Source organism: Aspergillus ruber (genome assembly GCF_000600275.1).
Source record: "Aspergillus ruber CBS 135680 unplaced genomic scaffold scaffold00016, whole genome shotgun sequence".
In the NCBI taxonomy this organism is placed as follows: Eukaryota; Fungi; Ascomycota; class Eurotiomycetes; order Eurotiales; family Aspergillaceae; genus Aspergillus; species Aspergillus ruber.
The window spans coordinates 18,672-44,074 of NW_024467312.1; the positions used below are offsets into that span (position 1 = coordinate 18,672).

The 25,403-nt window shown below is 51.3% G+C and overlaps 9 protein-coding genes across 9 annotated transcripts; 6 read left to right on the top strand and 3 right to left on the bottom strand.

The window, feature by feature from the left end:
- The first annotated feature begins 7 nt into the window (after positions 1 to 7).
- On the top strand, positions 8 to 3,077 carry EURHEDRAFT_501823 (beta-glucosidase). Its single transcript, XM_040785769.1, has 4 exons — positions 8 to 295; positions 350 to 492; positions 543 to 640; positions 697 to 3,077. The coding sequence occupies exons 1-4, from the start codon at positions 239 to 241 to the stop codon at positions 2,982 to 2,984; spliced, it is 2,586 nt and encodes an 861-aa protein (XP_040638022.1). The 5' UTR covers positions 8 to 238; the 3' UTR covers positions 2,985 to 3,077.
- Positions 3,078 to 3,603: 526 nt separating this feature from the next.
- On the top strand, positions 3,604 to 4,650 carry EURHEDRAFT_515917 (sterol desaturase family protein; the record flags this gene model as incomplete). Its single annotated transcript, XM_040786425.1, has 1 exon — positions 3,604 to 4,650. The coding sequence occupies one exon, from the start codon at positions 3,604 to 3,606 to the stop codon at positions 4,648 to 4,650; it is 1,047 nt and encodes a 348-aa protein (XP_040638023.1).
- A 304-nt stretch (positions 4,651 to 4,954) lies between these two features.
- On the top strand, positions 4,955 to 5,425 carry EURHEDRAFT_378219 (uncharacterized protein; the record flags this gene model as incomplete). Its single annotated transcript, XM_040779046.1, has 1 exon — positions 4,955 to 5,425. One exon carries the CDS (start codon positions 4,955 to 4,957, stop codon positions 5,423 to 5,425), a length of 471 nt encoding a protein of 156 aa, XP_040638024.1.
- Positions 5,426 to 5,938: 513 nt separating this feature from the next.
- Positions 5,939 to 6,962, top strand: EURHEDRAFT_378220 (putative inositol phospholipid biosynthesis protein Scs3; the record flags this gene model as incomplete). Its single annotated transcript, XM_040779047.1, has 2 exons — positions 5,939 to 6,808; positions 6,861 to 6,962. 2 exons carry the CDS (start codon positions 5,939 to 5,941, stop codon positions 6,960 to 6,962), a joined length of 972 nt encoding a protein of 323 aa, XP_040638025.1.
- A 126-nt stretch (positions 6,963 to 7,088) lies between these two features.
- On the bottom strand, positions 7,089 to 8,375 carry EURHEDRAFT_378221 (uncharacterized protein; the record flags this gene model as incomplete). Its single annotated transcript, XM_040779048.1, has 3 exons — positions 7,089 to 7,141; positions 7,196 to 7,459; positions 7,511 to 8,375. 3 exons carry the CDS (start codon positions 8,373 to 8,375, stop codon positions 7,089 to 7,091), a joined length of 1,182 nt encoding a protein of 393 aa, XP_040638026.1.
- A 309-nt stretch (positions 8,376 to 8,684) lies between these two features.
- Positions 8,685 to 12,346, top strand: EURHEDRAFT_515920 (uncharacterized protein; the record flags this gene model as incomplete). The annotated part of the gene is made up of 4 exons (XM_040786426.1): positions 8,685 to 10,033; positions 10,254 to 10,324; positions 10,504 to 12,272; positions 12,317 to 12,346. 4 exons carry the CDS (start codon positions 8,685 to 8,687, stop codon positions 12,344 to 12,346), a joined length of 3,219 nt encoding a protein of 1,072 aa, XP_040638027.1.
- Positions 12,347 to 13,312: 966 nt separating this feature from the next.
- Positions 13,313 to 19,228, bottom strand: EURHEDRAFT_378224 (DNA-binding ATPase; the record flags this gene model as incomplete). Its single annotated transcript, XM_040779049.1, has 4 exons — positions 13,313 to 13,622; positions 13,681 to 19,068; positions 19,135 to 19,152; positions 19,218 to 19,228. 4 exons carry the CDS (start codon positions 19,226 to 19,228, stop codon positions 13,313 to 13,315), a joined length of 5,727 nt encoding a protein of 1,908 aa, XP_040638028.1.
- A 1,134-nt stretch (positions 19,229 to 20,362) lies between these two features.
- EURHEDRAFT_413141 (uncharacterized protein) lies at positions 20,363 to 21,233 on the bottom strand. Its single transcript, XM_040782098.1, has 3 exons — positions 21,117 to 21,233; positions 20,844 to 20,980; positions 20,363 to 20,700 (listed from the first exon to the last, which is right to left on the bottom strand). The coding sequence occupies exons 1-3, from the start codon at positions 21,142 to 21,144 to the stop codon at positions 20,551 to 20,553; spliced, it is 315 nt and encodes a 104-aa protein (XP_040638029.1). The 5' UTR covers positions 21,145 to 21,233; the 3' UTR covers positions 20,363 to 20,550.
- Positions 21,234 to 21,345: 112 nt separating this feature from the next.
- Positions 21,346 to 24,156, top strand: EURHEDRAFT_515923 (secretory pathway Sec39 family protein; the record flags this gene model as incomplete). Its single annotated transcript, XM_040786427.1, has 2 exons — positions 21,346 to 22,864; positions 22,913 to 24,156. 2 exons carry the CDS (start codon positions 21,346 to 21,348, stop codon positions 24,154 to 24,156), a joined length of 2,763 nt encoding a protein of 920 aa, XP_040638030.1.
- Between the last annotated feature and the right edge of the window lie 1,247 nt (positions 24,157 to 25,403).

A 25,403-nucleotide genomic window follows, 5' to 3' on the forward strand; every position in this document is an offset into this window, starting at 1 on the left:
GGGAAGTTGATTAATCCCGCATGGACCTAGATACCTCACGTCATGGCTCCCTTTCGGTGCCTCTCATCATCCCTTCTAGCTCCTTCCTAGTACGGGATCTTAGTGTCCGGCTGGAGGCATTCCACGTTGGACCGTGACGGACTCGCGACTATTTATTCCTCTATTTCCCCTGATTTCCCTGCACTTTTTTCTCTTTGTTCTCCATCCATCTTTGCGGCTCTTGGTTCTCTCCGCAACAATGAAGCTCGGCTGGTTGGAGTTTGTTGCCGTCACGGCCTCGGTGGCCCAGGCTAAGGTAGGCCATCGCCAGTTAATACTCTATGGATCTTTTTAACCATTCGATCATTAGGATCTCGCGTACTCGCCCCCCTACTATCCCTCGCCATGGGCCGATGGTCAACCCGCCGAATGGTCCGACGCGTACAAACGCGCCGTTGATATCGTCTCCAACATGACTTTGGCGGAAAAGGTCAACTTAACGACTGGCACTGGGTGCGTCGCATAAACATCAATGGTGTTGGATCGTCGCTGATAATTTATAGCTGGCAATTGGAAGAATGTGTTGGTCAGACTGGTAGCGTTCCTAGACTTGGTATCTGGGGTATCTGTCTGCAGGACTCGCCTCTTGGTATCCGTTACGGTATGACTCCCTTGTATACTTTGATCGCATTGAGCCATGGGCTAACAATTTCCAAGGCGACCACAGCTCTGGCTTCCCCGCTGGTCTCAACGTCGCCGCCACCTGGGACCGCAAGCTCGCCTACCTCCGTGGTGAGGCTATGGGTCAAGAATTCAACGACAAAGGAATTGACGTCCAATTGGGTCCCGTTGCTGGCCCTATCGGCAGATCCCCCGATGGCGGTCGCAACTGGGAAGGTTTCGCTCCTGACCCGGTCCTGACCGGTGTGCTCATGGCCGAGACCATCAAGGGCATCCAGGATGCCGGTGTCATTGCTACTGCTAAGCACTACATTGGCAACGAGCAGGAGCATTTCCGTCAGGTTTCCGAGGCTCTCGACTATGGCTACAACATCACTGAGACTGTCAGCTCCAACATCGACGACAAGACCATGCACGAGCTCTACCTGTGGCCTTTCGCCGATGCTGTTCGTGCCGGTGTCGGTTCCGTCATGTGCTCGTACAACCAGATCAACAACAGCTACGGCTGCCAGAACAGCTATTTGCTGAACAACCTGCTCAAGCACGAGCTGGGCTTCCAGGGGTTTGTTATGACCGACTGGGGTGCTCACCACAGCGGTGTCGCCTCCACCCTTGCTGGTACTGACATGTCGATGCCCGGAGATATCTCGTTTGACGATGGTATGTCATACTTCGGTCCCAACCTGACTGTAGCTGTTCTCAACGGTACCGTTCCCGAGTGGCGTGTCGACGACATGGCCGTTCGTATCATGTCTGCTTTCTACAAGGTTGGCCGTGACCGCCAGCGCACGCCTCCCAACTTCAGCTCGTGGACCAACGACGAGTACAGCTACGCCCACTCCGCCGTCCAGGAAGGCTGGAAGCAGGTCAACCAGCACATCAATGTCCAGTGCAACCACTCCGAGATCATCCGTGAGGTAGGCGAAGCTAGCACTGTTCTCTTGAAGAACAAGGGTGCTCTTCCTCTGACTGGCGACGAGGGCTCCGTTGGTATCCTGGGCGAAGATGCCGGGTCCAACCCGTACGGCGCCAACGGCTGCGAGGACCGTGGATGCGACGATGGTACCCTTGCGATGGCCTGGGGTAGCGGTTCTGCCGAATTCCCTTACCTGGTTACTCCCGAGCAGGCTATCCAGAATGAGATTCTCAACCGGGACGTCAAGCACCCCGTCTACGCCGTCACCGACAACTGGGCTTTGGATCAGATGGCCTCCATTGCCTCTCAATCCGATGTTTCTCTTGTCTTCGTCAACGCCAATGCTGGTGAGGGTTTCCTCGTCGTGGATGGCAACGAGGGTGACCGCAACAACATTACCCTCTGGAAGAACGGCGAGAATGTCATCAAGACTGTCAGCGAGAACTGCAACAACACCATTGTGATCATGCACACCGTCGGACCCGTCCTCATCGACCAGTGGTATGACAACCCCAACATCACCGCCATTGTCTGGGCTGGTCTGCCTGGTCAGGAATCCGGAAACGCCATTGCTAACGTTCTCTACGGCCGTGTCAACCCTGGTGGCAAGAGCCCCTTCACCTGGGGTAAGAGCCGTGAGGCGTACGGTGCCCCGCTCCTCACCGAGACAAACAACGGCATCGGCGCTCCTCAGGTCGACTTTACCGAGGGTCAGTTCATCGACTACCGGCGCTTCGACAAGTACAACGAAACCCCTATCTACGAGTTCGGCTACGGTCTGAGTTACACCACCTTCAATTACTCCAACCTCCACGTCCAGGCCCTGAACGCCTCCAGGTACGTTCCCACCACTGGCAAGACCAGCGCCGCGCCCAAACTTGGTGAGGTTGGCAAGGCTTCGAACTACGTCTTCCCCGATGGATTTGAGCGAACCACCAAGTTCATCTACCCCTGGTTGAACTCGACCGACCTGAAGGAGTCCGCCAACGACCCCGAGTACGGCCTCGAGATCTCCAAGTACATCCCCGAGAACGCCCAGGACGGATCCGCCCAGCCCCGTCTGCCAGCCAGCGGCGGCCAGGGAGGCAACACCGGTCTTTACGACGAGCTCTTCCGCGTCTCTGCCACCATCAAGAACACCGGCAAGGTTGCAGGTGACGAAGTGCCCCAGCTGTATGTCTCGCTCGGTGGCCCCAACGAGCCCAAGGTTGTCCTGCGCAACTTTGACCGCATCACCCTCCAGCCTGGCCAGGAGGTTGTGTGGTCAAAGACTCTTACCCGTCGTGACCTTTCCAACTGGGATGTTAGCGCTCAGGACTGGGCTATTACGCAGCATACAAAGAAGGTGTTTGTTGGTAGCTCGTCGCGCAAGCTGCCTTTGCGGGCTTCGTTGCCTCGCGTGCAGTAGTTATATGGTGTTACGATTGATGTACAGATATGATTAACTGTAGTATATGCCTTTTTGGTTTGATACATTTTTAATTCCATACATTCATTGAGTAAAAGTACTTGCTTGAAACTGTAGTTGTATTTGCACTGATCTTATCAAGCTTCCCAGGCCGTTTGAAAACCCGAATATGGGAAGGTCCCGATGTCGATCAGTCAAAGACCGAGGGTCGTATCAAATCGATTAGTGATGATTCCACACCTGGATGACAGTAATCCCCATTGGTGTCATCTCGCATGAGAACGCCAACAGACTTCAGGAAAACATGTTACGGCAATACAAATGATGGAAGCCTGTACTGCAGGAATCAGTAAACACAGTAGAGAGCCCTCGGTCATAGATATTGTGGTGTTTCTACGTAGACCGTTGAACTGTATCTGCCTGTTGAGACGGAAGACCCAAAAATTCGACTAATAAACGCGCAAAATCAATTCTGTTGGGGCACGAACAGTTTAACTTTATTATGACATGGCGTTCACATGCTGATCTTCGACCAGCCGAGCCGAACGAGTATATAATTGTATGGATTGAGAATGCTCAACGCTCTCATACAACGACTCTGCATCAGTTACCGCGCACCATGTCTACTACACGCAACCCCAAAGACTCGATGAAATCCACCTGGCGCCAATGGGATCGAAACCAATGGCACATATCCCACTGGCTCTTGGAACTCCTCAACATCCATCATGTCGGCCTTGACGAAAATGTCCCAGTGCACCAAAAAACAGACAAAGTCCCCTATGCCCCAGAATGGCAATTCCACCGCTGGGTCCTCATCCACGCCTTCATCCCCCTCGCCCTCCACCAGGCCTACACTTCTTATTCCGGTCACAACCTGCCAACACTGGTGGCCTATGTGTACTACAGTCTCTCGCTAAAGGCCATCGGCGTGCACCAGCTCCACGTTCTCCGGCGTGTCGGGCAACGATATGGGTTCTTCGACGGCGACAAGCACGCCCGTGATGGCGTCCCTGATGTAGGCGTGTGGAAGACTGCCCGCTCACTTCTTTCCGTCATTGCCTTCCGGCCCATGATAGTCAGCCTGCTCGCCTACCAACCCAACGAGCGCCCCTCGTCAATCAACTGGCTATCCCTCCCCCTAGAAATCGCCATGTACGCAATAGTCCTCGACTTCTGGTACTACTGGTACCACCGGGTGATGCACGAGAACCTTACCCTCTGGCAATTTCACCGCACCCACCACCTAACTAAGCACCCAAACCCCCTCCTAACCAGCTACGCGGACTCAGTCCAAGAGTTCTTCGATATCATCGGCATCCCCCTTCTCACATACGCCAGCATGAAGATGCTAAGCTTTCCGATGGGCTTCTACGACTGGTGGGTGTGTCAGCAGTATGTGATTTTCACAGAGCTACTGGGGCATAGTGGGCTAAGGATCGAGGCTACCGCGGTGAACCCTTTGACTTGGGTTTTAAGGGCGTTGAAGATGGAGCTTGTTATTGAGGACCATGATCTCCATCATCGGAGGGGGTGGAAACAAAGCCATAATTATGGGAAGCAGACAAGGGTTTGGGACCGGGTTTTTGGGACGACGATTCCGCGTGTTGAGGGTTGGGAGGGAAATGTTGATTATGTTAATACTGCGGAGATTCCGCTTATTTGATTAATTTCATATTTTTATGATATGTATTCTAAATGTATTGATATGGCGTGGTGGTCAATAGGCGTTCTTATGGTCTTTTCTTCGACATCAACCAACCCTATGCTATACAGGTCATATATACCACAATTAAATTTTAAGCACTCAATCACACATTCTAGGCCTGGGAACTAAAGCCATGTTCTCGTAATTCACGCTCTGTCTATTGTCACAATTCCTCCGTCTTGTGTTCATCGCTCATAATGTCCATCCTGTCTGTCTCCTTGAAAAATGGAATGTAGTATGCAACGCTCTCGACCTCGTCAGAATGAGCGGTATTCGCCCAGATCTGATCCAATGCGCTTGTGGGAATATCAACCGTCACTGTTCTAGTGATAATATGGTTGAAAATGGACGACAAAATCGGGTTCGCTGCCATTCCACCGCCAATACTCGTCTACACAAGGCCCGGGTGGAGCGCAACAGACTTGAGGTGAGGATATCGTTTGGCATAGGACTTGGTGAAGTATATATTAGCGAGTTTCGACTGGGCGTAACAGGTCGTGGTGCTGATTTCGGTAAGTGGTGTCTTGACATGACTGAGAAGACCGCCCTTGGAGGCCATCGATACATCCTCGTGGGGTTGCGTTTGGCCAACTGGATTATACATTCTCTACTGAGGCCATTGTTGCCTCCGGTCACTAGGATGACCTTCCCATCTAGGTCTGGGATGTCTTTTCCAAACACTTCCACTGAAGTCAACGTTGTGCTCTTCGGCACACAGGATGTTAAGAAGTAGCTGAATCCTACAACCTTCTTATGCACCTTCTATCTGAAACAGCACGCCAGCAGCATCATTGATTAGTGAACATTCCGAACCAGTATAATCGACTTTCAATCACCCCGTCGGACTGAATCACCCCGTCCATTTTCTTGCTGGCGCAGGTTCTTGGTCAGTGTGTCCTGTCACCTATCACAGTAGTGAAGGCATTCCCGTAGGTCATTTTCAGATTTCAACACTGTAAATCGTGAATAGGTGTCGAAACAGCTTTACGCTATTTATAGTTCGGTAAAAGTACACTGTACTGCATTTGCACATGCTGTCGGCGACGTCATTTTCCCGGCCGAGCACAACCTGGAAAAGAACGTCACTCCGCCAACCGATAAAATCACCTTCAATCCCGTACACTTCTACACTACTTGTACACCCTACTTGTACACTACACTTATTCCAATTCTTATGAACTCTCTACTCAATTCTCTCACTCGAGATTGAGAATAACACGCATACCCAAACAAACGAGAGATAACAATGGCCACCCGCGACAAATCTCCCCCTTCCACACCAACAACAACACCACCACCAAAAACACACGCCTCCTCCCACCAAATCCCCCCAATCGCCCTCATAGTCTACCCTATAACCCTCCTAGTTGGCTCCCTCTACTCTTCCATCTCACCGACCGCCCGGTTCCCGCACGCCCACCCGGCACCCCTAGCCCCCTCGATCGCAACAGACATAAACCTCTCCTCGCCTCCGGAAAGCCCGGTAAACTACTTCGCGCGGAAGGACAATGTCTTCAATGTGTATTTCGTGAAAATCGGCTGGCTATGGCTTACGCTCGCGTTCGCATCACTACTCATCTCGCAACCCGTCTACCGTAAGACGGCTACTTCCTCGGGACGCCTCACCCAGGCAACCGTACGCTACGCCCTCGCAACAACAGCATGGTATTTAATGACACAATGGTTCTTCGGTCCACCGGTTATCGATCGCAGTTTTGTGATCACAGGCGGTGGCTGTGAGCGTGTTGCTAGTGGTGTTGCGGGTGCTGCACAGGCGGCCACGGGGGCGGGAGAAGTCGCGGCGTTAGAATCTGTGCTTACGGCGGCGGCTTGTAAAGCTGCAGGGGGGAAATGGGCTGGGGGTCATGATGTTAGTGGGCATGTTTTCATGTTGGTTGTCGTGACGGGGGTGCTTGTTTGTGAGGGTGTGGGGGTTGCCGGTGATGCGATTTGCAAGGCACTGTCGTTTTCCACCGGTGAAGAGGGGAATAGGAAAGATGAGGATGAAGGAGAGAAAGGGCGCGTTTGGGTGTTGAGGTTCGTACTTGCGGTTGCGGGGTTGGGATGGTGGATGTTGTTTATGACAGCGATTTGGTTTCATACGTGGTTGGAGAAGGTTTGTCTTTGCTTACTGGCTTTTATTGGTGTGATGTGGGCTAACTGGACAGTGGTCCGGATTGACGATTGCGTTGGGAACGCTTTATGCGATTTATTTCCTGCCGAGAAAGGTGCCGGCGTGGAGGAAGGTTGTTGGGATGCCGGGTGTTTAAGCATATATATGGTGAGTCTTTTGATTAGTTTGCTTTATAAGTGCTAACGGCTGAAGTCATTTCTACATACAGGCCTACAATGATTTACAAACGTGTACAATAAGTATGCTGCAACATAATAAATAGTTATTTCCCTAGTATCGACTTGGGTTCCGGACCGAAATACCCATATTGAAAAGCTGCATCGTCAGCACACTAACCCAAATCCCTCAAATGAAGAAGAAAGAACTCACCCCCCGGCATCAACGCAGTGGCATACATAACCCTCGTGATCGGCCTTAAATCATCATGCATCAAATCCGACGACATCGTCAACTCCATATACGGATCCCATGCGGCGATAATCGCATCCGCGTAGTGCTTCAGATCAACGGCGCGATCTTTCTCGGTTGATTGCTGGGACTGGCACTGCGCGCCAAGTGAGGTGCCGAATTCGCGGAAGGCGAGGCGGTATTTGATGTTTCGTTCGAGGTACCGATTTATTTCAAAGAGGTCGTCTATTTCATCAGCTGGAATAATGGAAATGGGACGAGGGGAGTGGGACATACAAAGCTGCTCAAAACACCTCCCCGCCAATCTAGCAGCCCACTCCTCCCTTTCCGAAAACCAATGCGCAGTCCAAAGCGTCATCCCCAAATCCAACGGATCACTCGACACAAAATGCTCCCCTTTACGGGCCATAACCCGTTGATAATCATCAATCTCCTCGCTCAACACTCCCTCCCCAGCTGCCCCCTCAAACCTAACCGCAGCAGCCTGCAGCAACCGAAACACAACAAACCCATCAATCGGATCCAGATTTCCCTCGGACTGCACAAGCGGCACTGATAAATCCATCGCCATCTTCCAGACCATTCTCGGCCGGTTAGATTCCCGATTCACGAAAAACCGCGGATGAATTGCTTTCGCTAGCGCCACGGCTTGGCGGTTATATTTAGGGTCACCAGTCGCCATGGACAATCTGTTAAGCGCAAACATCCACACCGTCAAATAATGATGATACTGCCCATCCCCATCCATCCCACCCTCTTCTTCCTTCCCGATCCGCAACCCTCCACCAACCACATTCTCCTCGTTAGCCCCAGGCAGTCTACTTATCCCATCCCTCGTCTTCCCCAGAACATCATGCACAACCTCAACCAACCGTTCTGCCATAATCAGATACCGATTTTTCTCCTTCTCAGATGTGTTCGCTGTGAGATCCAGCGTATTCGTGTACTCGCGATGCATGGTGAGGAGGTTCAGCACCCCGTAAGCATCAGTCCAGAGATAGCGGCCGCGATGGCCGCCAGATTTGCGCGGTGGTATCCAAGCATTCGGGTCTGGGATGCTGGTGAAGGGGCCGTAGACGGATTCGAGAGATTGTTGGAAGCGGTCGAGGCGTGGGGAGGGGGAGTAGATTGGGGTTCCCATTTTGGTTGTATAAAGATTTTTGTAACAGGGTTTGGTTGTAGAAAGCAGGGGTTTGAGTTTTAGTGGACTGGAGAGGAAGCATGCCTTTTTATTGAGTGGTATAGTGAGGTACGGAGTACTAAGGAGGCACTGAAGTCATAATGACCCCGGGGCGATTGGAGCGGTTGACGAGTGGGTGATCTCATTGTTTTACGGCGATATAACGCGGTCCTCCCTACCCTAACCCACTAATTTCTCACTACTCATTATAATAGTCAACCAATGCCCCTTCCCTTCCGCTTATCTAGGCTTTCTACATTCACCACGAACATGGCCCAACTCCAGCAACTGTTTACCGCATCCGCGAAGCCACTACCCGCCATCAGCGATCCCGGCTTCGCATCTCATTTTGATGATTTTGCCAAGTACAAGGTTGTCCTACTGGGCGATGGCAGCCACGGCACATCGGAATTCTACTCTGCGCGCGCAGAAATCACAAAACGCCTTATCTCCCAGCACGGCTACACAATGGTCGCCGTGGAAGCTGACTGGCCCGACGCCGAAGCCGTCGACCGCTACGTACGCCAACGGCCCGGTCCCAAAGCCGGCGTCGGCGGCCACACGACAGACTACGAGCCGTTCAACCGGTTTCCAACGTGGATGTGGCGCAATCGCGAGATGCAGGATCTGTGTGAGTGGATGCGGGACCGCAACTCGAAGCTGCCGGATAGCCAGAAGGCGGGTTTTTATGGGCTGGATTTGTATAGTATGGGGGCATCGATAAGGGCTGTTATCGATTATTTGGATCATGTTGATCCGCAGGCGGGGAAAGATGCGAGGAGACGGTATGGGTGTTTGCAGCCGTGGGTTGATGATCCGACAGCGTACGGACTTGCTTCGTTACGCGGGTTGCAGGATTGTGAGGGACAGGTTATGACGGTGTTGACGGAGATCTTAGAGAGACGGATACAGTATGCGAGGGAGAGTGCCGAGCGCGATGGCGATGAGTTTCACAGCGGCGAGCAGAATGCGTATCTTGTTCGCGACGCGGAGCGGTATTACAAGGCCATGTATTATAGCTCCGCGACGAGCTGGACCTTGCGCGATACGCATATGTTTGATACGCTGCGCCGGCTGTTCCAGCATAATCCCACAGGTAAGGCGATTGTGTGGGCACACAACTCGCACGTCGGCGACGCACGGTATACATCCATGGGAACGCGCCGCAACGAGCTGAACATCGGACAATTGTGCCGTGAGAACTTCGGCCGTGAGCACGTTGCCATTCTCGGCTGCGGAACACACACAGGTACTGTTGCTGCTGCGCACGAATGGGATGATGACATGGAAGTCATGGACGTGCGACCCTCCCGCAATGACTCCTGGGAAATGCTCGCGCATCAAACCGGTATCCCCAGCTTCGTTCTCGATCTTAGGGAAGACAAGATTGACCCCACGCTGAGGGAGGCGATGGAGGCAGAGCCATTACGGCTGGAGAGGTTTATCGGGGTGATTTATCGGCCAGATACGGAGCGGATTTCACATTATTCGCAGGCGTTTTTGCAGGATCAGTTTGATGCGTTCGTGTGGTTTGACCAGACGGAGGCGGTGCATGAGTTGGAAAAGATTCAGCCGGCGACGCCGTTGGGGAAGGGAGAGACGTATCCGTTTGGGCTTTAGTAGTGCCCATATTAGAAGACTATCAAAACTGTTATATCCCCTCATTCCTCGTAGGAGCTGAAGTCATAGTGCCTTACTCCGGTAAAAGTGACCTAGATTGACATCACCGCTCACCGCCTACTGTGTTCAGTGTTTGTTTATACTCGCCTCCCTTTTCGGTCTCCCACAACAGTGAATCACTCACTCCCCTCTACTCTGTACAGTACACCACAAGAAGAGTTTTCTGCTTAATATTATCAATATGGCGGTCCGCCGTTCCGCCCGCTTACGCGCCAGGTCATCCGAGGTGAGTAATCAGGAATGCCACAGCCTGTCATAGATTTCTTCCCTTGTTTGACATTCAACTTCTTGATATCTTTACTCATCGCGTTTCCTTGCTAGGAACCTGAGCCTCAGGCTGAAGCGCCCCAAAACAACGAAAACACCTACGCCAACAGGAACACAAACACAAACACGAACACGAACGAAGCGAAATTACCCCCCGTCATGGAACACGACGAACCTCAATCCACAGAACCCGTCCAGAAGACGCCAGTTCGCAACTCTACCATGAATAAAACACCAAACAAAACGCCCAAATCTGAAAAGAAACCCACCGAAAACAAAACCCCCACGAGCACCGCTGCCACGCGCCCTCCAATGGGCGAAATGCATCCAAGCAAGGTGCACCAGAGCACCACTAAAAAGGTTGACTCCGGATTAATCCTTGGCTTCAACCCAGTCAAGAAAGATGCGAATGGAAATGTTGTCAAGGATACCGTTGGCGAGAATACACCTACCAAAGCCAAGGCGAAGGATTCCCCGGCTAGCCAGTACGGCACTCCCGGCTTCGAGTTCAAGTTTGGATGCCAGGAATCGGAGCTTAGTAGTGAGGCGAAGAAGCTTATGGAGAGTGTGCGTGAGGATGTGGCAAGGATCAAGGCGCAGATGATCCAGGAAAAACAGTCTCAAGCAGCTGGCGAACAAACGCGTGAAGGGGAGAGGAGGATCGCGCAGCCGAAGGGCAGAGCCACTCGGTTTAGTAATGCTCATATGGCCGAGTTCAAGAAGATGGATTCTATTGCTGGCCATCCTTCTGCGTTCAGAGCTGCACCGGGTCGGTTTAAACCGGTGGATGCCACTCAGGGGCTGAAGAGGACCAAGTCCAAGGCGCGTCTTGATGAGCCTGAGAGTCAGAACAACTCGCCGTCGAAGGCTACGCCGTCGAAAGCGACGCCTGTCAGGCCTTCGCCGGCTTCTGCGGCTGGTGCCAAGCGCGTCAAGCATGATAAAACTGATGATGCCTCTACTCGTCGCCCGTCCAAGGAGGGTGATGCCCCGCCGACACCCGCTGCTGCGCCCGCCACTACTCCCAGACGCACTATCGATCCTTTGCGGCGCCGTACCGCCGTTCGTAGCTCCTTGTTGACCCCCACCAGATCCTCAATGGCTCGTGCGTCATCTGCTAGCGTCAAGCCGCCCAAGAAGCCGTCGATGATCCCGGCACCGGCGCAGTCTCCAGTTAGCAAACCTATGGCTGCCCCGCGCACTCCCCAGACTGAATTCAACCCGCGCCTCAAGACCAACTTGCCCAGCTTCGCCAATCTCAAGTCGATCCTGCGTCGTCGCGAGCCTTTGTTCTCGAAAGACCCTGCCAAGATCGCTGCTGGAACGCACTCTGCAGCGCCAGACTTTACTCCTGATCTCTTGTTCAACGGTGTCCATAGTGAGGGTGAAAAGGACGATGCCGCGCAGACGCCTTCGCCCAGGAAACGCGTCGGTTTCTCGCCCAGCGTCAAATCGCCCAACGACCTGCCTCCCGTGTCGCCATCCCCATCTAAGCTTCCGACATCAACACGTCCTACTTCGGACATCACCTACCCCACCTTGCCAGCCTTAACCCCAGAAAAGGCCACTACTTCAAACCCCGGAACGCCCTCAATCCGGCCCGTCCGCCCCTCAACCGTCACTGAAGACAAGACCCTAATGCCAGAAGTCCCGGGTGTAATGCACGGCATTAACAACAAAAAGCGCCACCGCGTGGAACCCGACGAGGCAGAGGCAGACACCGAGAACGTCCCTCCCGCCGACTCAACCACAAACACGAACACATCCGACGAACGCAGCGCAAAGCGCGTCAAACCAAACACACCCGCCAAGCGCCACCAAACCCCGACTCCTAGCCCTGTCAAGGTTCGCACTGGTACACCGTTGCGGCCTGCGAGCAAGATTAGCCGTCCTAGCGGCACTCCTGGAAGCGTGAGCCGTGCTGGTACTGTTACTGCTACTGCTACGCCTGGCAGTGTGAGGAAGAATCGGGTTATGACGAATAGTCGGTTGAACATGTTGGCGCAGCCGAAGCATCGTTAATTCGATACTCATGATTGCATTTATGGAGTTGCACCTAGATTTTAACACATTTCTGAGACGCGTTGGTCATCTCACGTCCAGTCAGTCGGCAAATTTGGTTGAGCTGAGTGTGTTTTATTGTATTTATCACCATTTCGTTTCTTTTTCCGTCTTTTCTCACGTTCATCTTTTGAAATTACAGGCGCTTGGGTGGGTCATATCATCCAATATGCGGGAATGGTGGCTGGCGTTTTTCTTTTTTCTCTTCTTTTACTCCATTTTTCCTGTTTTGTGCTTCGTGTTTGTTTTTGTTCGTCTTGGATGTCAGTCCTCGATTTGTCCTTGGCAATCGAGGAGGGTCGACATTGGAATCATGATAACCACTCGTGCATGTCAGAGTATGATAAATTGAATCGAATTGGTTTGGTTTGTTAATTGAATTATTGAATGAATGAATGATTATGATAAGGTCTGTTTCTTAACTAGTTTGGCACATGGGTGTCTGTCTCTAGTAGACGGCCGTCTACTCTGCACATCAAATCCAACTTATCAGACCAAAGAGCAAATGAAAGTAAAATACATTCCATTCCGTTCATAACCCTCAAACCCGGTGGCAACTAACCGACCCAAAAAATAAATAAATAAATATTCGTAGAATCTGGGATTCTATGTATAAACAATAGGAAAAAATAAAAAAGGGAGTAAAAATACACTGATAAAGCAAAAAAGGAAAAGAGGCATCGCAAAGGCATACATTCATTTCATCTCCATCTCTTGTCTTCTTTTTTCGGTAGTTCTGTTCCCCTGCACTCGCTCACCACTCGCGGCTGTATTAGAATTAGTTGCAATTCGTTTCATAAGCATCATTTCATTTTTTCCCCTTCCTCCATTTCATCCACTCTCTTCAGTTCAAACACCGAACCTCCTCACCCACTTACTCGAAAAGTAGGTCATCCCTTCATACTCGCCAAAAACGAATCCAAATTATACTCCTCTTGGTACTGCCTCTCATCCCACAACTCGCCCAAATCATCCAGCCACCCTTTCTTCCCCTTCTCCTTGACCTCGCCGTCAATATCCACCATGTCGACTTCATTACCTGCCGCGGTAGTTGTGGTGTCTGCGGAGGGCTTCTCGGCGTGGTCGGCTGTTTCGCCGAGGTTGAAAAGGTCGAGGAGTTGGTCTGTGTCCATGGAACCTAGGCCTGCGTTTTGTTGGTTGACGACTGTGCTTGCGACGTCGATTTTGAAGCGTTGCAAGCTGTTTTTGTTAGCATGGATGAATAAAATAGTAGGGAGGGTAAAGAAGGGGAGCGTACTTCAAAATCTTCTCCTCGAGGGTACCACGAGTAATCAACCGATAAACATTAACGACCTTCTTCTGACCGATACGGTGTGCACGGTCCATGGCCTGAATATCCTTCTGCGGATTCCAATCATGTTCCACGAAAATCACCGTATCAGCCCCCGTCAGGTTCAATCCCAGACCACCAACACTCGTCGTCAATAGCAGCACATCGTAGCTAGGATCTGAGTTAAACTTGTTCACGATATCCTGGCGCTTAGTGGCCTCAACGCTACCGTCCAGACGGAGGTATTGCACGGATGGGAGGAGTTTGCGGAAAACTTCGCTCTGCACGATGTCCAGCATTTCTTTCATTTGGCAGAAGACGAGAGCACGGTGCGGGCTGACGTAGCTGGCGCCGGTGCTGAGTTCGCCTTCTGCGGGTGGGTTGATGCCGATGCCGCAGTCGGTAAGTAAATCGCGGAGGGCAGCGAGTTTGGGGGCGTGAGAGACGTCACGGATTTGAGATTGTTTCTTGGTGAGGTAGGTTTGGACTTCGTTGTATTGCTTGTGGCCTTCTTTGACAACTAGAGCGGGCGAGTTGCAGAGACGGCGCATATACTGTAGGGCTTGGAAGATGTGTTCCTTGTCGTTCTTTTCGGAGCTGCCGACTTTTTGCTGGAGTTCTTTTTGTTCTTTCTTTGTGAAGTCTTCAAAGAGTCTCTTTTGGAGTTCACTGGGGTCGCAGTAATAGTTTTGGATGATCTTGGGAGGCAGGTCATTCAAAACTTCCTCCTTCAGACGACGGAGCAGGAATGGAAGGACTTGCTTGTGGAGGGCTTCGATTGCCAGCGCCCCAGCCTCTTGTTCCTTGGAAGACGATTTGCTAAACCGACTGGCAGAAATAGGTTTCGCGAACCGCTCCAAGAAGACCTTCTCGGTTCCCAGGAACCCAGGCATCAGGAAATCGAACAGTGACCACAATTCCAAGACATTGTTCTGGATTGGAGTTCCGGAAAGAACCAAGCGGTGGTTGCTCGTAAGACGCTTCAACGCTAACGTAACCTTCGCCTTGGGATTCTTGATCAAGTGACCCTCATCCAGAACACAGTAGTTCCAGGTAATCGGATTGAGCACGTCGTTGTCATTCCGGCAGATATCATAGGAAGTCACAACGACATCTGATTTTGCGAGTTCAGCCTGCAGTCTCGAGCGCTCCGCGGGAGGTCCAACATAGGCGACACAATTAAGGAACGGGGCGTATTGCTTCACCTCCTGCTGCCAGTGACCAGACAGCGACGGAGGACAAATGATCAAAGATGGCAACTTTCTGACATCGTTTGCTTGTGTGCGTTCGAATTCCTCGGCTCGCATATGGTGGTCACTAGCGACAATACAAATGGTCTGCAGAGTCTTGCCAAGACCCATATCGTCACACAGAATACCGTGAAGGTTGTACCGGTTGAGGAACGCGAGCCAGTTGACACCTTCCTGTTGGTAAGGTCTGAGTTCTGCCTTGATCGCAACTGGGACTTTGAATTCCTCCACCTTCCGGACATCGAGCATCTGTGCCATGAACTTCCTTTCACGATCACGTCCCTTGAGCATTTCTTCAGAGAAACCTGGGGGGTCGGGAATACCCGCTTCAAGAGGAACGAGCTTGACCAGTGTTGCGAACGACGTTGTAGCTAACAAGCGCACATCATTGTCGGAATCGCTCATTCTTCCAAGAACAGGAACGACAAGGAAAATGACATAGGGCAGGATACCATCTTCCATCACATGGATAAGGTGATAGATGCATTCTACCACTCCTTGTCGGTGGTGGACATCGAACGCATTGTTGATAGACGGAAGAACCTTCTCAACTAACATCGTCATACCATCAACGTTCATAACACTGCATGCTGTGGCGAAGCACTTGGCAGCAGCATACCGAATGACCGACAACTCACACTGCACCGCTTTAACAACGATAGGCAAAAGTTCAATAACCCACGGGTAAAGGCCGGTATCGAATTTAGGCAGCAAAGCACGGAGAGTAGACAACCCATCGACAACCTCCTGACCAAGTTCGTTGTCCGGATCGCGGATGTTCTGCGGGAGCTCCCCAGAAAGAGAATCTCTCAATGGCCGTTCAATCAAAGACGCAAGGTTGGGGACCTTCTCCAGAAGTGCAGGTCCAAAGTTGACAGTAAGTTGTTCGAGGGCTTCCTTTGCACCTCTGCGCATGATTCTGGCTTCCTTGGCCTCTCTTTCGAACTTGGCTGCATCGGGATGGTCGCGTCGATCTTCTTCCTTGCGGAGGGAAAGGATAGATTTCTCGAGTTGTGCGTGGTGATGGAATTCGGGGGTTTCAGAAGTGTCGACGCAGCAGTATTTGACCAAGTTTCCGATGACTTTGTCTACTGGTCCACGCTTTGCGGCCATTGTGTAGTGCTCAACCAAGGATGCGACTGCGGTGGCGGAGCGCTGCTGTAACTCGGCATTTTCTTCCTTCTTGACGCTGTCCATCATACCCTTGATGATGTGACCAGGCTTCTTGGGGATATCGCGGAGTGCAACCAACGCGCCTGCACCCGCGGCCCGGATACGCAGATCTCTCCGTTCTCTGATATCCCTGGCTTCATTGATAGCGGATTCCGTGGTCGCGCGGGTATCATTCAGAACTTGAAGAGCCGTAATGCGCTGAGCAGGGGCCAAACCCCTCTTCAGTCGCTCGAAATCAGGTCCGATCACACGCTCAGCATCTGCCAAAGAAAATGCATTTGGACCGGCTTCGGTATCGCCTTGAACAATCACCGCCAGAACAGGCAATTTCGATGATGGAACATGGGCGTGGTCCCTAAACGCACTGAGAAGCGAGTGACACTGAGCCCGTGCCACATGAAGGTAGCAGGCCACATCGCTATACCACGCCGGGCGATCTCCCTCAACAATCGGACGGACACGCTCGCATAGCAATTCGGTGTACTTGCTGCTCGGTCCCATGAATCGCGCATACTCCTCCACGATCATGGCTGCTGAGAGCTGCGAGGTAGAAGCGGAATTATCCAGGCCTTCTATGACCGGCTGCCACAGACTAGAGAGGTGAGACTTGTCCCAGAAAAACAACAGTTCGCCAAGAGCCTTAGAAGCATAGATTTTGGACCGCAGCATCGTATCCGCACCGACCAAGTCGATATCACCCTGTAGCATATGACCGTCGACATTATGGGCTGAAGATGTCGGAGGTGGCGGGGGTACGTCTTTCTTTTCGAATTTGCGTTTGCGTCCTTTGCCTGGTTCGGAGGTTGAGTTGTTCGAGCTTGGGGACGATTTGGCGGGAGCGGCAGCACTCATTGGGTAAGGCAAGCCGGAGGGCTTGATGAAGAGCGAGGCGTTCATAGGAATGGGGTATCGAGGAACACCAAATGGTCCCATGGCTAATGTGACGAGGGGCTGAATGCTACTCGACAGCTCCGTCTCTGACTTGAAGCATCCACGGATTTCAAGAGCCTTGAGCAATTCCGACCAGACTTGAAGAGACTGCTTCAAAACACCCTCATTGCGCTCGACCAGCAAATTCTGGAATATCAGGCGCAATGCCTTGCCGTCTACCCAATCATTTGTGCCCTCGCCTTCCAGCTGCAAGAATGTCATGAGAGCTCGGAGAACAGCGGAACGGACGCTGGTAATTGTGTGGCGGAGGAAGGGATATAGACGGGGAACCAGTTTGCCGAAGGAAGATTCTGGGTTGTCGGCTGCATTTGCTTTCATGGCGTCAAGGACTTCACGGAATGTGCAGAGCTTCGCCAGGAGATCCATCACGGAACCCGTACTGGCGCTAAGATCATCCTGCAAATTTGAAAGACAGTCCCAGACGATGTTCATCAACAATCCCAGCGAACTTGTGCGGGACGTGACAAATTCCTCCGCCATCGGGACGAGGGTTGCTGCACTGACGGCACGCACGTCGTCGTCATAATCGCCCAGGCCTTTCATAACGGCTTGTAAAATGCCATCCATAAGGTTCGAGTCCTTGACGAGCAGGTCTTTGCGGACGGCAACCAAGTACCTGAGACCAATCATTCCACCATGGCAGACTTCCCAGATTGGACGTTCGAGGCCCACATCGGTTTGCATGATGATCCGGTACAGGCATTGATAAACAGTGACGACGGATCGCGGGGGTAATTGGGACAAAAGCGCACCTAGCGTTTGACCAACAGTCTCCCGAATTGGAGCAACAACGTTATCTGAAATGTAATCACCAAAACGGTCGAGCATGAGGACGCAAAGAAGGCGACAGGCCAAATCATCCAACCACTTCCGGTTTAGAATATCGTTCTCGACTCGGCTCTTGTCCTGTAAACGCCCAGCACCTGCTCCTTGGACTCGAACAACCTCTCTGAGGCCCACAGCTGCACCATGACGAACCTCCCAGTTCGGATCAAAGATGTCCATCATGAGGAAATCGCACATGTGCTCAAACGGCCATCCAACCGGAGTACCCTCCTCTACCAATTCCGGTTCCAATAGAGGTTTTTCCGGTGTTTCGACACCTTTGAACTCCGTGACGATCTTCGAGTCGTCGTCATCGCCACTTCGATCGAGCGAGAAGTAGTCGGGTTTGGTGTCACCATTCTTCTCCTCCCCGTTGCTTTCGGACTTGATCGGATGGGGTGTCGACACTGTCGGAGTAGGGGCGCTATCTGATGGCTTCCGGGACGAGGAAATGTCAACCACACGGACTTTGTTGGCTCCCAACTTGGCACTCTGCTTGTTCTTCCGTTTGAGTTGGTTCAGCTGCCGTTTACTCAGGCCGGGCTCCTCGCCGTTGGCAGCTTCACTGGGTGAAGCGACCGCGCTCTGCAAACTGTTGTCTTTAGTGAGGGTAGGGACAGACGTATCAATCTTGGGAGTCAATGCTGGCTTGTTGACAAGATCATTATCGTCAATCAGGTCCTCCTCGATATACTCGCCCGCGAGCCCCAAACGGGAGGTGAGTGTCTTCTTTTGATGTTGTAGTCGCGTTGCCGGATCCATGGATGACAGCGACCACTCGTACTCCTTGCCCGCGCTCCCCAGTAACCGGTGGCCATATCTGAGAATCGAGGTAAGATCCAACTGTTCTAATCGGAGCAACCCATCATCTGTACGTGATTGATTTTCTGGCTTGATCTCAACCTCGTCCACATCCTCATCCGCCTTTTTAATCTCCTGGCCGTCGTCTTGGTTAGGATCGAAGACCTCAGCGTTAGAGACGATCAGGCCGATAGCCTTAGCAGAAGCTGTCCGGGTGTCCCATGACTTTGATCTGAGATATGGCAGGATCCGTCCAAGAAGGTTGAAAAGCTCATCTGGATGCTGTTTCTGTACGTCAGCCAGTTGCTGGGCAGCTGTGTTGCGAATGACAGGCGTGCTGCCAGTCTCGAGTAATCTGTGAACTTATGATTAGTGGATGCTGATTGGCTGGCTGTCGCAGGAATTGGCGGTGGGTACTCACGTGACGAGACGATCAAGTCTAAACGGAAACAGGTTAGCGCGACGTGATGGCAGTACGGGATTGGACGGACGGAAAAGCCATACCTGGAAGTCATGGTCGTCACTGCGAGTCAAGCATAAAAACAACAAATAATATTACAGGCACAAAAAGTAATGGGGTATCAACCAGAAAAGAAAAAAAAAAAAGAAAAAAAAGAAAGTCACGAAAAAGAACAACAAAGTGAAGAGAAAAGTGCCTCCAAACAACCGTCGACAGTCAAGCCAAAGGGATTAAGTAAGAGGCACTAAAATAGTAGGAGGTAAGCGTATGTATGGTATGAAAGTATGTATACCGGGGATGTTACACCCACGACGCAGCCATCGGAAACGGGGGGTGAAGGAATAAAGTAAAAGTTATAAAAAAAAAAAAAAAAAAAAAAAGGGCAAATCAAACCCCCAGATAAGCAATGATAGCACGGGAGTAAAATGCCACCGTGAAATCACGCAGAGAGTGGGTAGGGATAAGCGTAATAGGGAAACCGGCTAAGAGACGCGCGCGCAGGTCAACAACGACTGATGCTCCGTTCGAGGTCACGCCGCCGGGTTTATATCATTGGGGCCTGCTTCGGCCCATGTTTGGGCCCTGCACGCTAGGCTGTAACGGGTAAGGTGTGACCCACGCCCCGTAAAGGTTTTCCTATAGCACGTGACCGCCCCTGCCCGCCGCGATCGACGAAATTATGCCATCTCTCTTGCTCATGAAATAGTTAATAAGAGTACTCTTCTATGTACAGAGTAACTAGAGTATTGCTGTTCTTCACTGTTTATTTATAGAGAGAACAAAGCATAGTATGCCAAGATACCAGAGTATTGTCTGCCAGTCATCAGCACGGACACATACTTTGAAAATCATTCTGCAGAATGGAGAGTGAACTGCCTAAAATTGTACGGGATTAATGCACAGAATATGGCAGCTATGTTAGCTTCGGTCATTATTCTTGGTTCAAGCTCAGCCGCATGGAGCTTTAGTTCTCCAGTTGTACGCATCCAGTATGTCGTTGCCTTAGGCGTGACTCGTTGCTGCCTCGTACACAAGGCAGCAACAACGTCCCAATCAGGCCTCGCGTATTTCTGATGCCGTCATGATGTTTACGGACGCAACGAAACCTCGTGCAATGTCTATGTCCACGTAGTAGTCTAGAAAAAGAATGTTGAGCAAATATCGCGGTCGTTTATCAAAATTGTTGGTGCACAGTTGAGCCGGCAATGTAACATTGTCCCAGATATATATATTCAGTCATCTACAGAGTACTCCGTACAGCTCGAAATTGAATAGTCCATTCTATACAGTCCCATAATCCATGGCATGGAGTAAAAAACAAAGACGCGCAAACGTAAAGTAACAAATCCACCGTATCCCGGGTATGCGCATCCTCCTTCATGACGCCTTCGCCAACACATCTGCCGACTGTTCTTCATTCCCTAACAACCCCAGACTACGAATCTGTTCCGCCTTAGGCGCGTTCTCACGGGGGTGTGCAGCTTCGGCCTTGCGGTAGGCAGCCTGCATCTTCATCGTGCGGAGAGCCTGTTGTCATGATACCGGTCGTCAGAAGCCATTCTGTTCAAATGTTCATTTCCCCGCGTCCCGCGAAAGTTCCATCTTGAACCATTAACGGGCTTTGTATCCATTCACTCATCTCTATCCATTCGAGCCAAATCGGAGCGTACCTCTTTTCTGTGGTGCAGACACTCGTAGTAGTCCTCCAATGCGGGCATGCACTTCTTCTTGCCGGTCTCGCCCTCGCCGGAATTGACGACGTAGCAACCAAGGACTTCCTGCCAAAAACCATAGCAACGGGAAGGACCTAAATAAGAGTACTGTTAGCCTCCGGCACGTCCCTTGGGGGAGAAACAAAAACAGGCACGGCGCCACACCCGGCCATTATGACCGGCTGAAAAAAGAAAATCGACCGCTAAAAGGGCAAACCGAGAAACACATACCGCCATTGAGACCGTAACCAGACGCCATTATGAATGAACCTGAAGAGAAGCACGTAGAACTGTCAAAAATGGAGGGGTCTTTTAGCGTGGGAAGCGTAGGAGAGGGAGTTGAGGTTGGATTGCGGACGGAGGTTCGGCTGTTGATTGGTCCGAGCGTCCGCCGCTTGACGTCTCCGGCCACATCGCCCTCTACGAGCAATTAACTTAAATGTCTACGATTTAATTCAACATGGCCGTGCTCGCGGGCCTGTCTGGTGCTCACGCGATTCTTTTGGCCTCGCATCTCTGTGCTAGTGGCCAGGTTGCTGCCCTTCCGCGACTCCAGGCGCAGTTTCCCGGCTACCTTCCTTTAGAGCGTGTTCTACGCCTCCTTTTGACCTTCCTTCCCGAAAGTATAGAGCCTCAGTACTATACGCCTGTGCTTCAGGAGCTTGTTGATACCTTTTCGTCTTTGTCAGAGCTGTCGGAGGACTATATTGATTTGTCGCCCGTCAAAGATTTGTCAGAAGCAGCTGCGAGGAAACGTGTACGGAAGCTCCGTTTACTGCCGCTGAAATATCGCGACGACGACGACAGTGACGATACGACAGACCTCTTAACCCAATTCCTCATCCATCGCGCGCATAGAATTGACGCCGAAACTTCTCTTCAACCCTTCATCCTTGAACTCCTACTGCCTTTCTACGAACGCTCGCCGGTCTTATGCACGTGGTTCATCTCCAGCCTGATACCCCTACTCCGCTTAAACTACGAATATTACCCCGACCAAGATGGAACCTTCTCGCTGGATGTGATTGAGTCTTTGGACGATCAGACGGCTGTCAATGTGCTCCTTTCGATGACAGGATCTCACAGCGACAACATGGATTTAGTCAAGAACTTGCGCGGACTCATTGGTCCCTGGATTCATGGCAGCAATAGGTCGAAACGACGGAGGCTCAACGAAGCGGCGCAGCGTGGATCTGCCACGGTTACTCAAGGACCGTATCGACCGCGAACAGCTTCGCATGCTGCATGGGGTCCGGTAAATGAATGGCTATTGTCGCGGAGTTTGGTAGACCTGAAGAGCGTTGTGGGTGCCTATACAGACTGGAAGGGACCTCAAGATGTCGACCTCGGAGGTTATGGGGATGCAAATGGGCAATACCAGGGTGATGAGTTGGCGGATTTGCAAGCCCGACATGGTCAAAGTGGCCTTGCAGTGGTCTACGCGAATTCTGATACGAGTGGGCAGACTTTGGAGGGTTGTGTACAGATTGTCACTCGGACTGCCCAACAGCTGGGTCTTGAAGGATCTTTGCCAGACTCGCCACTTTCCACGGTTACCTATGATACGAATACGATTTCATCGACATCGCGAGCGTCGTTATTACAAAACGCCTTATTAGTGTCTTCAAATTCCCTAACACGCCCCTCCGCCACTTCGATATCATTCCTCGGCGCCATTCTTTCCTCTCTTGAGATATTGAGCGAACTGGGCCATCCTGTGACCAGTCGCGCCGCCGCAAACATGTGCCTCCACAACAGCGAGGACGTGCAACTGTTGGATCTGCGCAGCGTCGTATCTTCCACCACAAGGAGCACAAAATCGGGTCGCGACTGGATGAAGATCCGCCAGCAACTACTTTGGCTTCACAACTGGCAGGCAGGAGAAACGCAAACAAAGCGATCTTACCACGGTCTTTTCTGGAGAGTCCCGCGGGATATTGTAGAGACAGAAATCTTGAAGGCGTTATTGGAGGTTAAGGGTAAGCATGGCCCACAAAAGTTGGAACGCTCAGTGCTAATTTCCCTAGAATACAAGCTAGCTGTGAGCATTTACACAGATTTGAGAACACCTCTGCAAGCGTCGCAGGTTGAAGTGGCTGTAAAGGACGCCACCACCACGGCTTACGACAATGCTAGCAATGGTAACAGAACACGAGGAGGAATGAAAAAGGCATACGATATCCTGCAAACTTTCCAGTCACACTTCCCCGACTCTGTGTCATTCAAGCAGATCCAGGCTCTCATCTCAGCAACACATGCCTTGTCATTCTACTCGCTCACATTGCAACACGGCGTTCCGTTCCAACCAGTCAGCATCCGGGTTCACCAGGATCCTCTCTCTCTGATTGAGAAGGTACTCGATCAGAATACTAAGGGGTATACGAATCTGGATGACCTTCTTTCTATTGGGCGGAACTTGGTTGCAGCAGGCTTTCCGCCCACACCATCGGACAGTGACTCGTACGAGCACACTCCAATTTCTGAAGAGGACGCACCTATCATTGCCGAACGACGGGTAATTTCCCTGGCTATATCCTCCGCCCTCGCTTCCGACGATCTTGGCACCGCATACTCCTACATTTTCACACGTCTTGCTACTCAGACACCCTCATCCACCTCCATCAAGGATGACATCTCCTGGCGTGCGGTCTACAATGCAGGCCGCTACCGCTCCCCCGCCACCTCATCACCTCCCAGCCTTCAATCCCAAATTAATCAGCTCTCCCAACGCATGGAGCTTCTTTCCCTTGCATTAGTCCTTGTTCCATACGCCGACCCTCTCCCCGAGATACTCGGCGCCTGGCGCCGCTGCGACGAGGAAATGAGCGTGCTCCGTTCCCAAGAAAGCGAAGAAGAAGAAATCTGGGACACAAAAGGCGACACCGTTTCCATGGTCCCAGGTGGATTTGGCCCCAGTGAGAGCGAACAAGACGCACTCGAAACGAAGCAACAACACGCCAGACGTGCGCGGGCCCACCAACAACAGCAACAACAAAACCGCTCCCACGAAGAAGCGCCTATGGGACTCTTCGAAGTCGCCCGGGGCGCCGCCATGGCTCTTCACAAGAACACACTTCCTCTCCGCGGAATGGCGGCGGCTGGCACGTCGACATCTCGTCCTGCGGGACACGATTGGGTGGATGGCGATGACGATCGTGAAGCAGACAGCGAGGACCGGATGCGTAAGAGAGATGTTGTTAGTAACATGGTGACTGGGGGGTTGGCTAGTGGGATTGGTTGGGTTTTGGGTGCTCAGCCGGTTAATCGGTGATTGCTGTCTCTGTCTGTTTCTTTTCTTTTCTTTTCTTTTTTTTTTTTGGTTCGGCTTATGAGGATCATGACGTGGTAAGCGGGCGAATTGGATTTTATGTACTTTGGCTATTGAGTGGCTTTTATGTGCTATGTATACATGCTGTATTTTATTGATGAGCTTAATAGGCACGAATATGGATTAGACATCTTCTGACATGTCCTTCTAATTTAATGCTCGCTCGTCGTTATTGACCTGTAGACGCTTGGCCCTAAGCAGGAAGTAGCCAGGTCCGTTCAATGATACGAAAGACCTAACCCACATAATCTGTCTAAACTGGCCTATGGCATTCATTGACAAAAAAAAAAAAAAAAAAAAAACCTTTGGCTTCTTTTCGTTCCTATCACTATTCACCATCCCCAGACCCAACATCTACCATTAACCACTCTCAGCACGGAGACCGAGCTCTCATCTCCATCAGCATGAAAACAGATCATCTTCCTGAAAAGATATCATAATGGCAAGCACCTCGAATATGCCAGGTTTCCCATCAGAAACCGCCCATATGGGTGTTTACAGGCCATCTCCAGTTCGTATCGTCCATGAATTTCTTTCTTTGGTTCACTGGCATTCAATGGCATTCAATGGCAAGTTACCTTACCGCAAAGCCAAACTCTGCTATAAAAGACATGTCGAATATCGAGACAAAGACATACTTTTCATCCATACTACATGCCCTCGCATTGCTCCCGAAAGTTAAAGAAATCGGCACTGGGATCATTCAAGATATGGCTTTTTGTTGAACCATGGTGCCTTACCATAATAGTGTCCGAGATTGCATAACGACCAAAGGCACTAATTTGCAGGCATTTGCCGGATCTTCCACTTAATCATGCACCACGAGCGCGCCACTGGATTTTTCATATTGAAGAAAGTAAGCGAAGTCATGTGTGAATTCCGTTTATTTGAGATCTATGAAACAAAGCCTAGAAGACCTCGAACGGTCCCCGTCTGTGGGTTCATCCAGTGGAACTTGTTTCTCGTCGAGACATCAACGCGACGACTCCTAAAAAACCCAGGCACAGGAAAATTGGAGGTGAAAGCATATGTTAAATGAAGACACTTGCGCACATACCACCAGTCATTCGAGTGTTGGGAAACCCCCGTTGAAATCGTTGTTTTTACCAACGCAAGACTCCCCATAGGTAACACAGTCTTAAAATTAGGTTTAACGACATCGTGGCTGCCATCAAGTCGATTGATATGAG

Coding starts and splice junctions, on each gene's coding strand:
- EURHEDRAFT_413141 (XM_040782098.1), bottom strand. CDS start 21,144: ATGGCGTCTGGTTACGGTCTCAATGGCG. Junction 20,981..21,116: donor TGGTTACGGTCTCAATGGCG/GTATGTGTTTCT, acceptor ACTCTTATTTAG/GTCCTTCCCGTTGCTATGGT. Junction 20,701..20,843: donor GTCTGCACCACAGAAAAGAG/GTACGCTCCGAT, acceptor TCATGACAACAG/GCTCTCCGCACGATGAAGAT.
- EURHEDRAFT_501823 (XM_040785769.1), top strand. CDS start 239: ATGAAGCTCGGCTGGTTGGAGTTTGTTGCCGTCACGGCCTCGGTGGCC. Junction 296..349: donor CCTCGGTGGCCCAGGCTAAG/GTAGGCCATCGC, acceptor TTCGATCATTAG/GATCTCGCGTACTCGCCCCC. Junction 641..696: donor GCCTCTTGGTATCCGTTACG/GTATGACTCCCT, acceptor ACAATTTCCAAG/GCGACCACAGCTCTGGCTTC.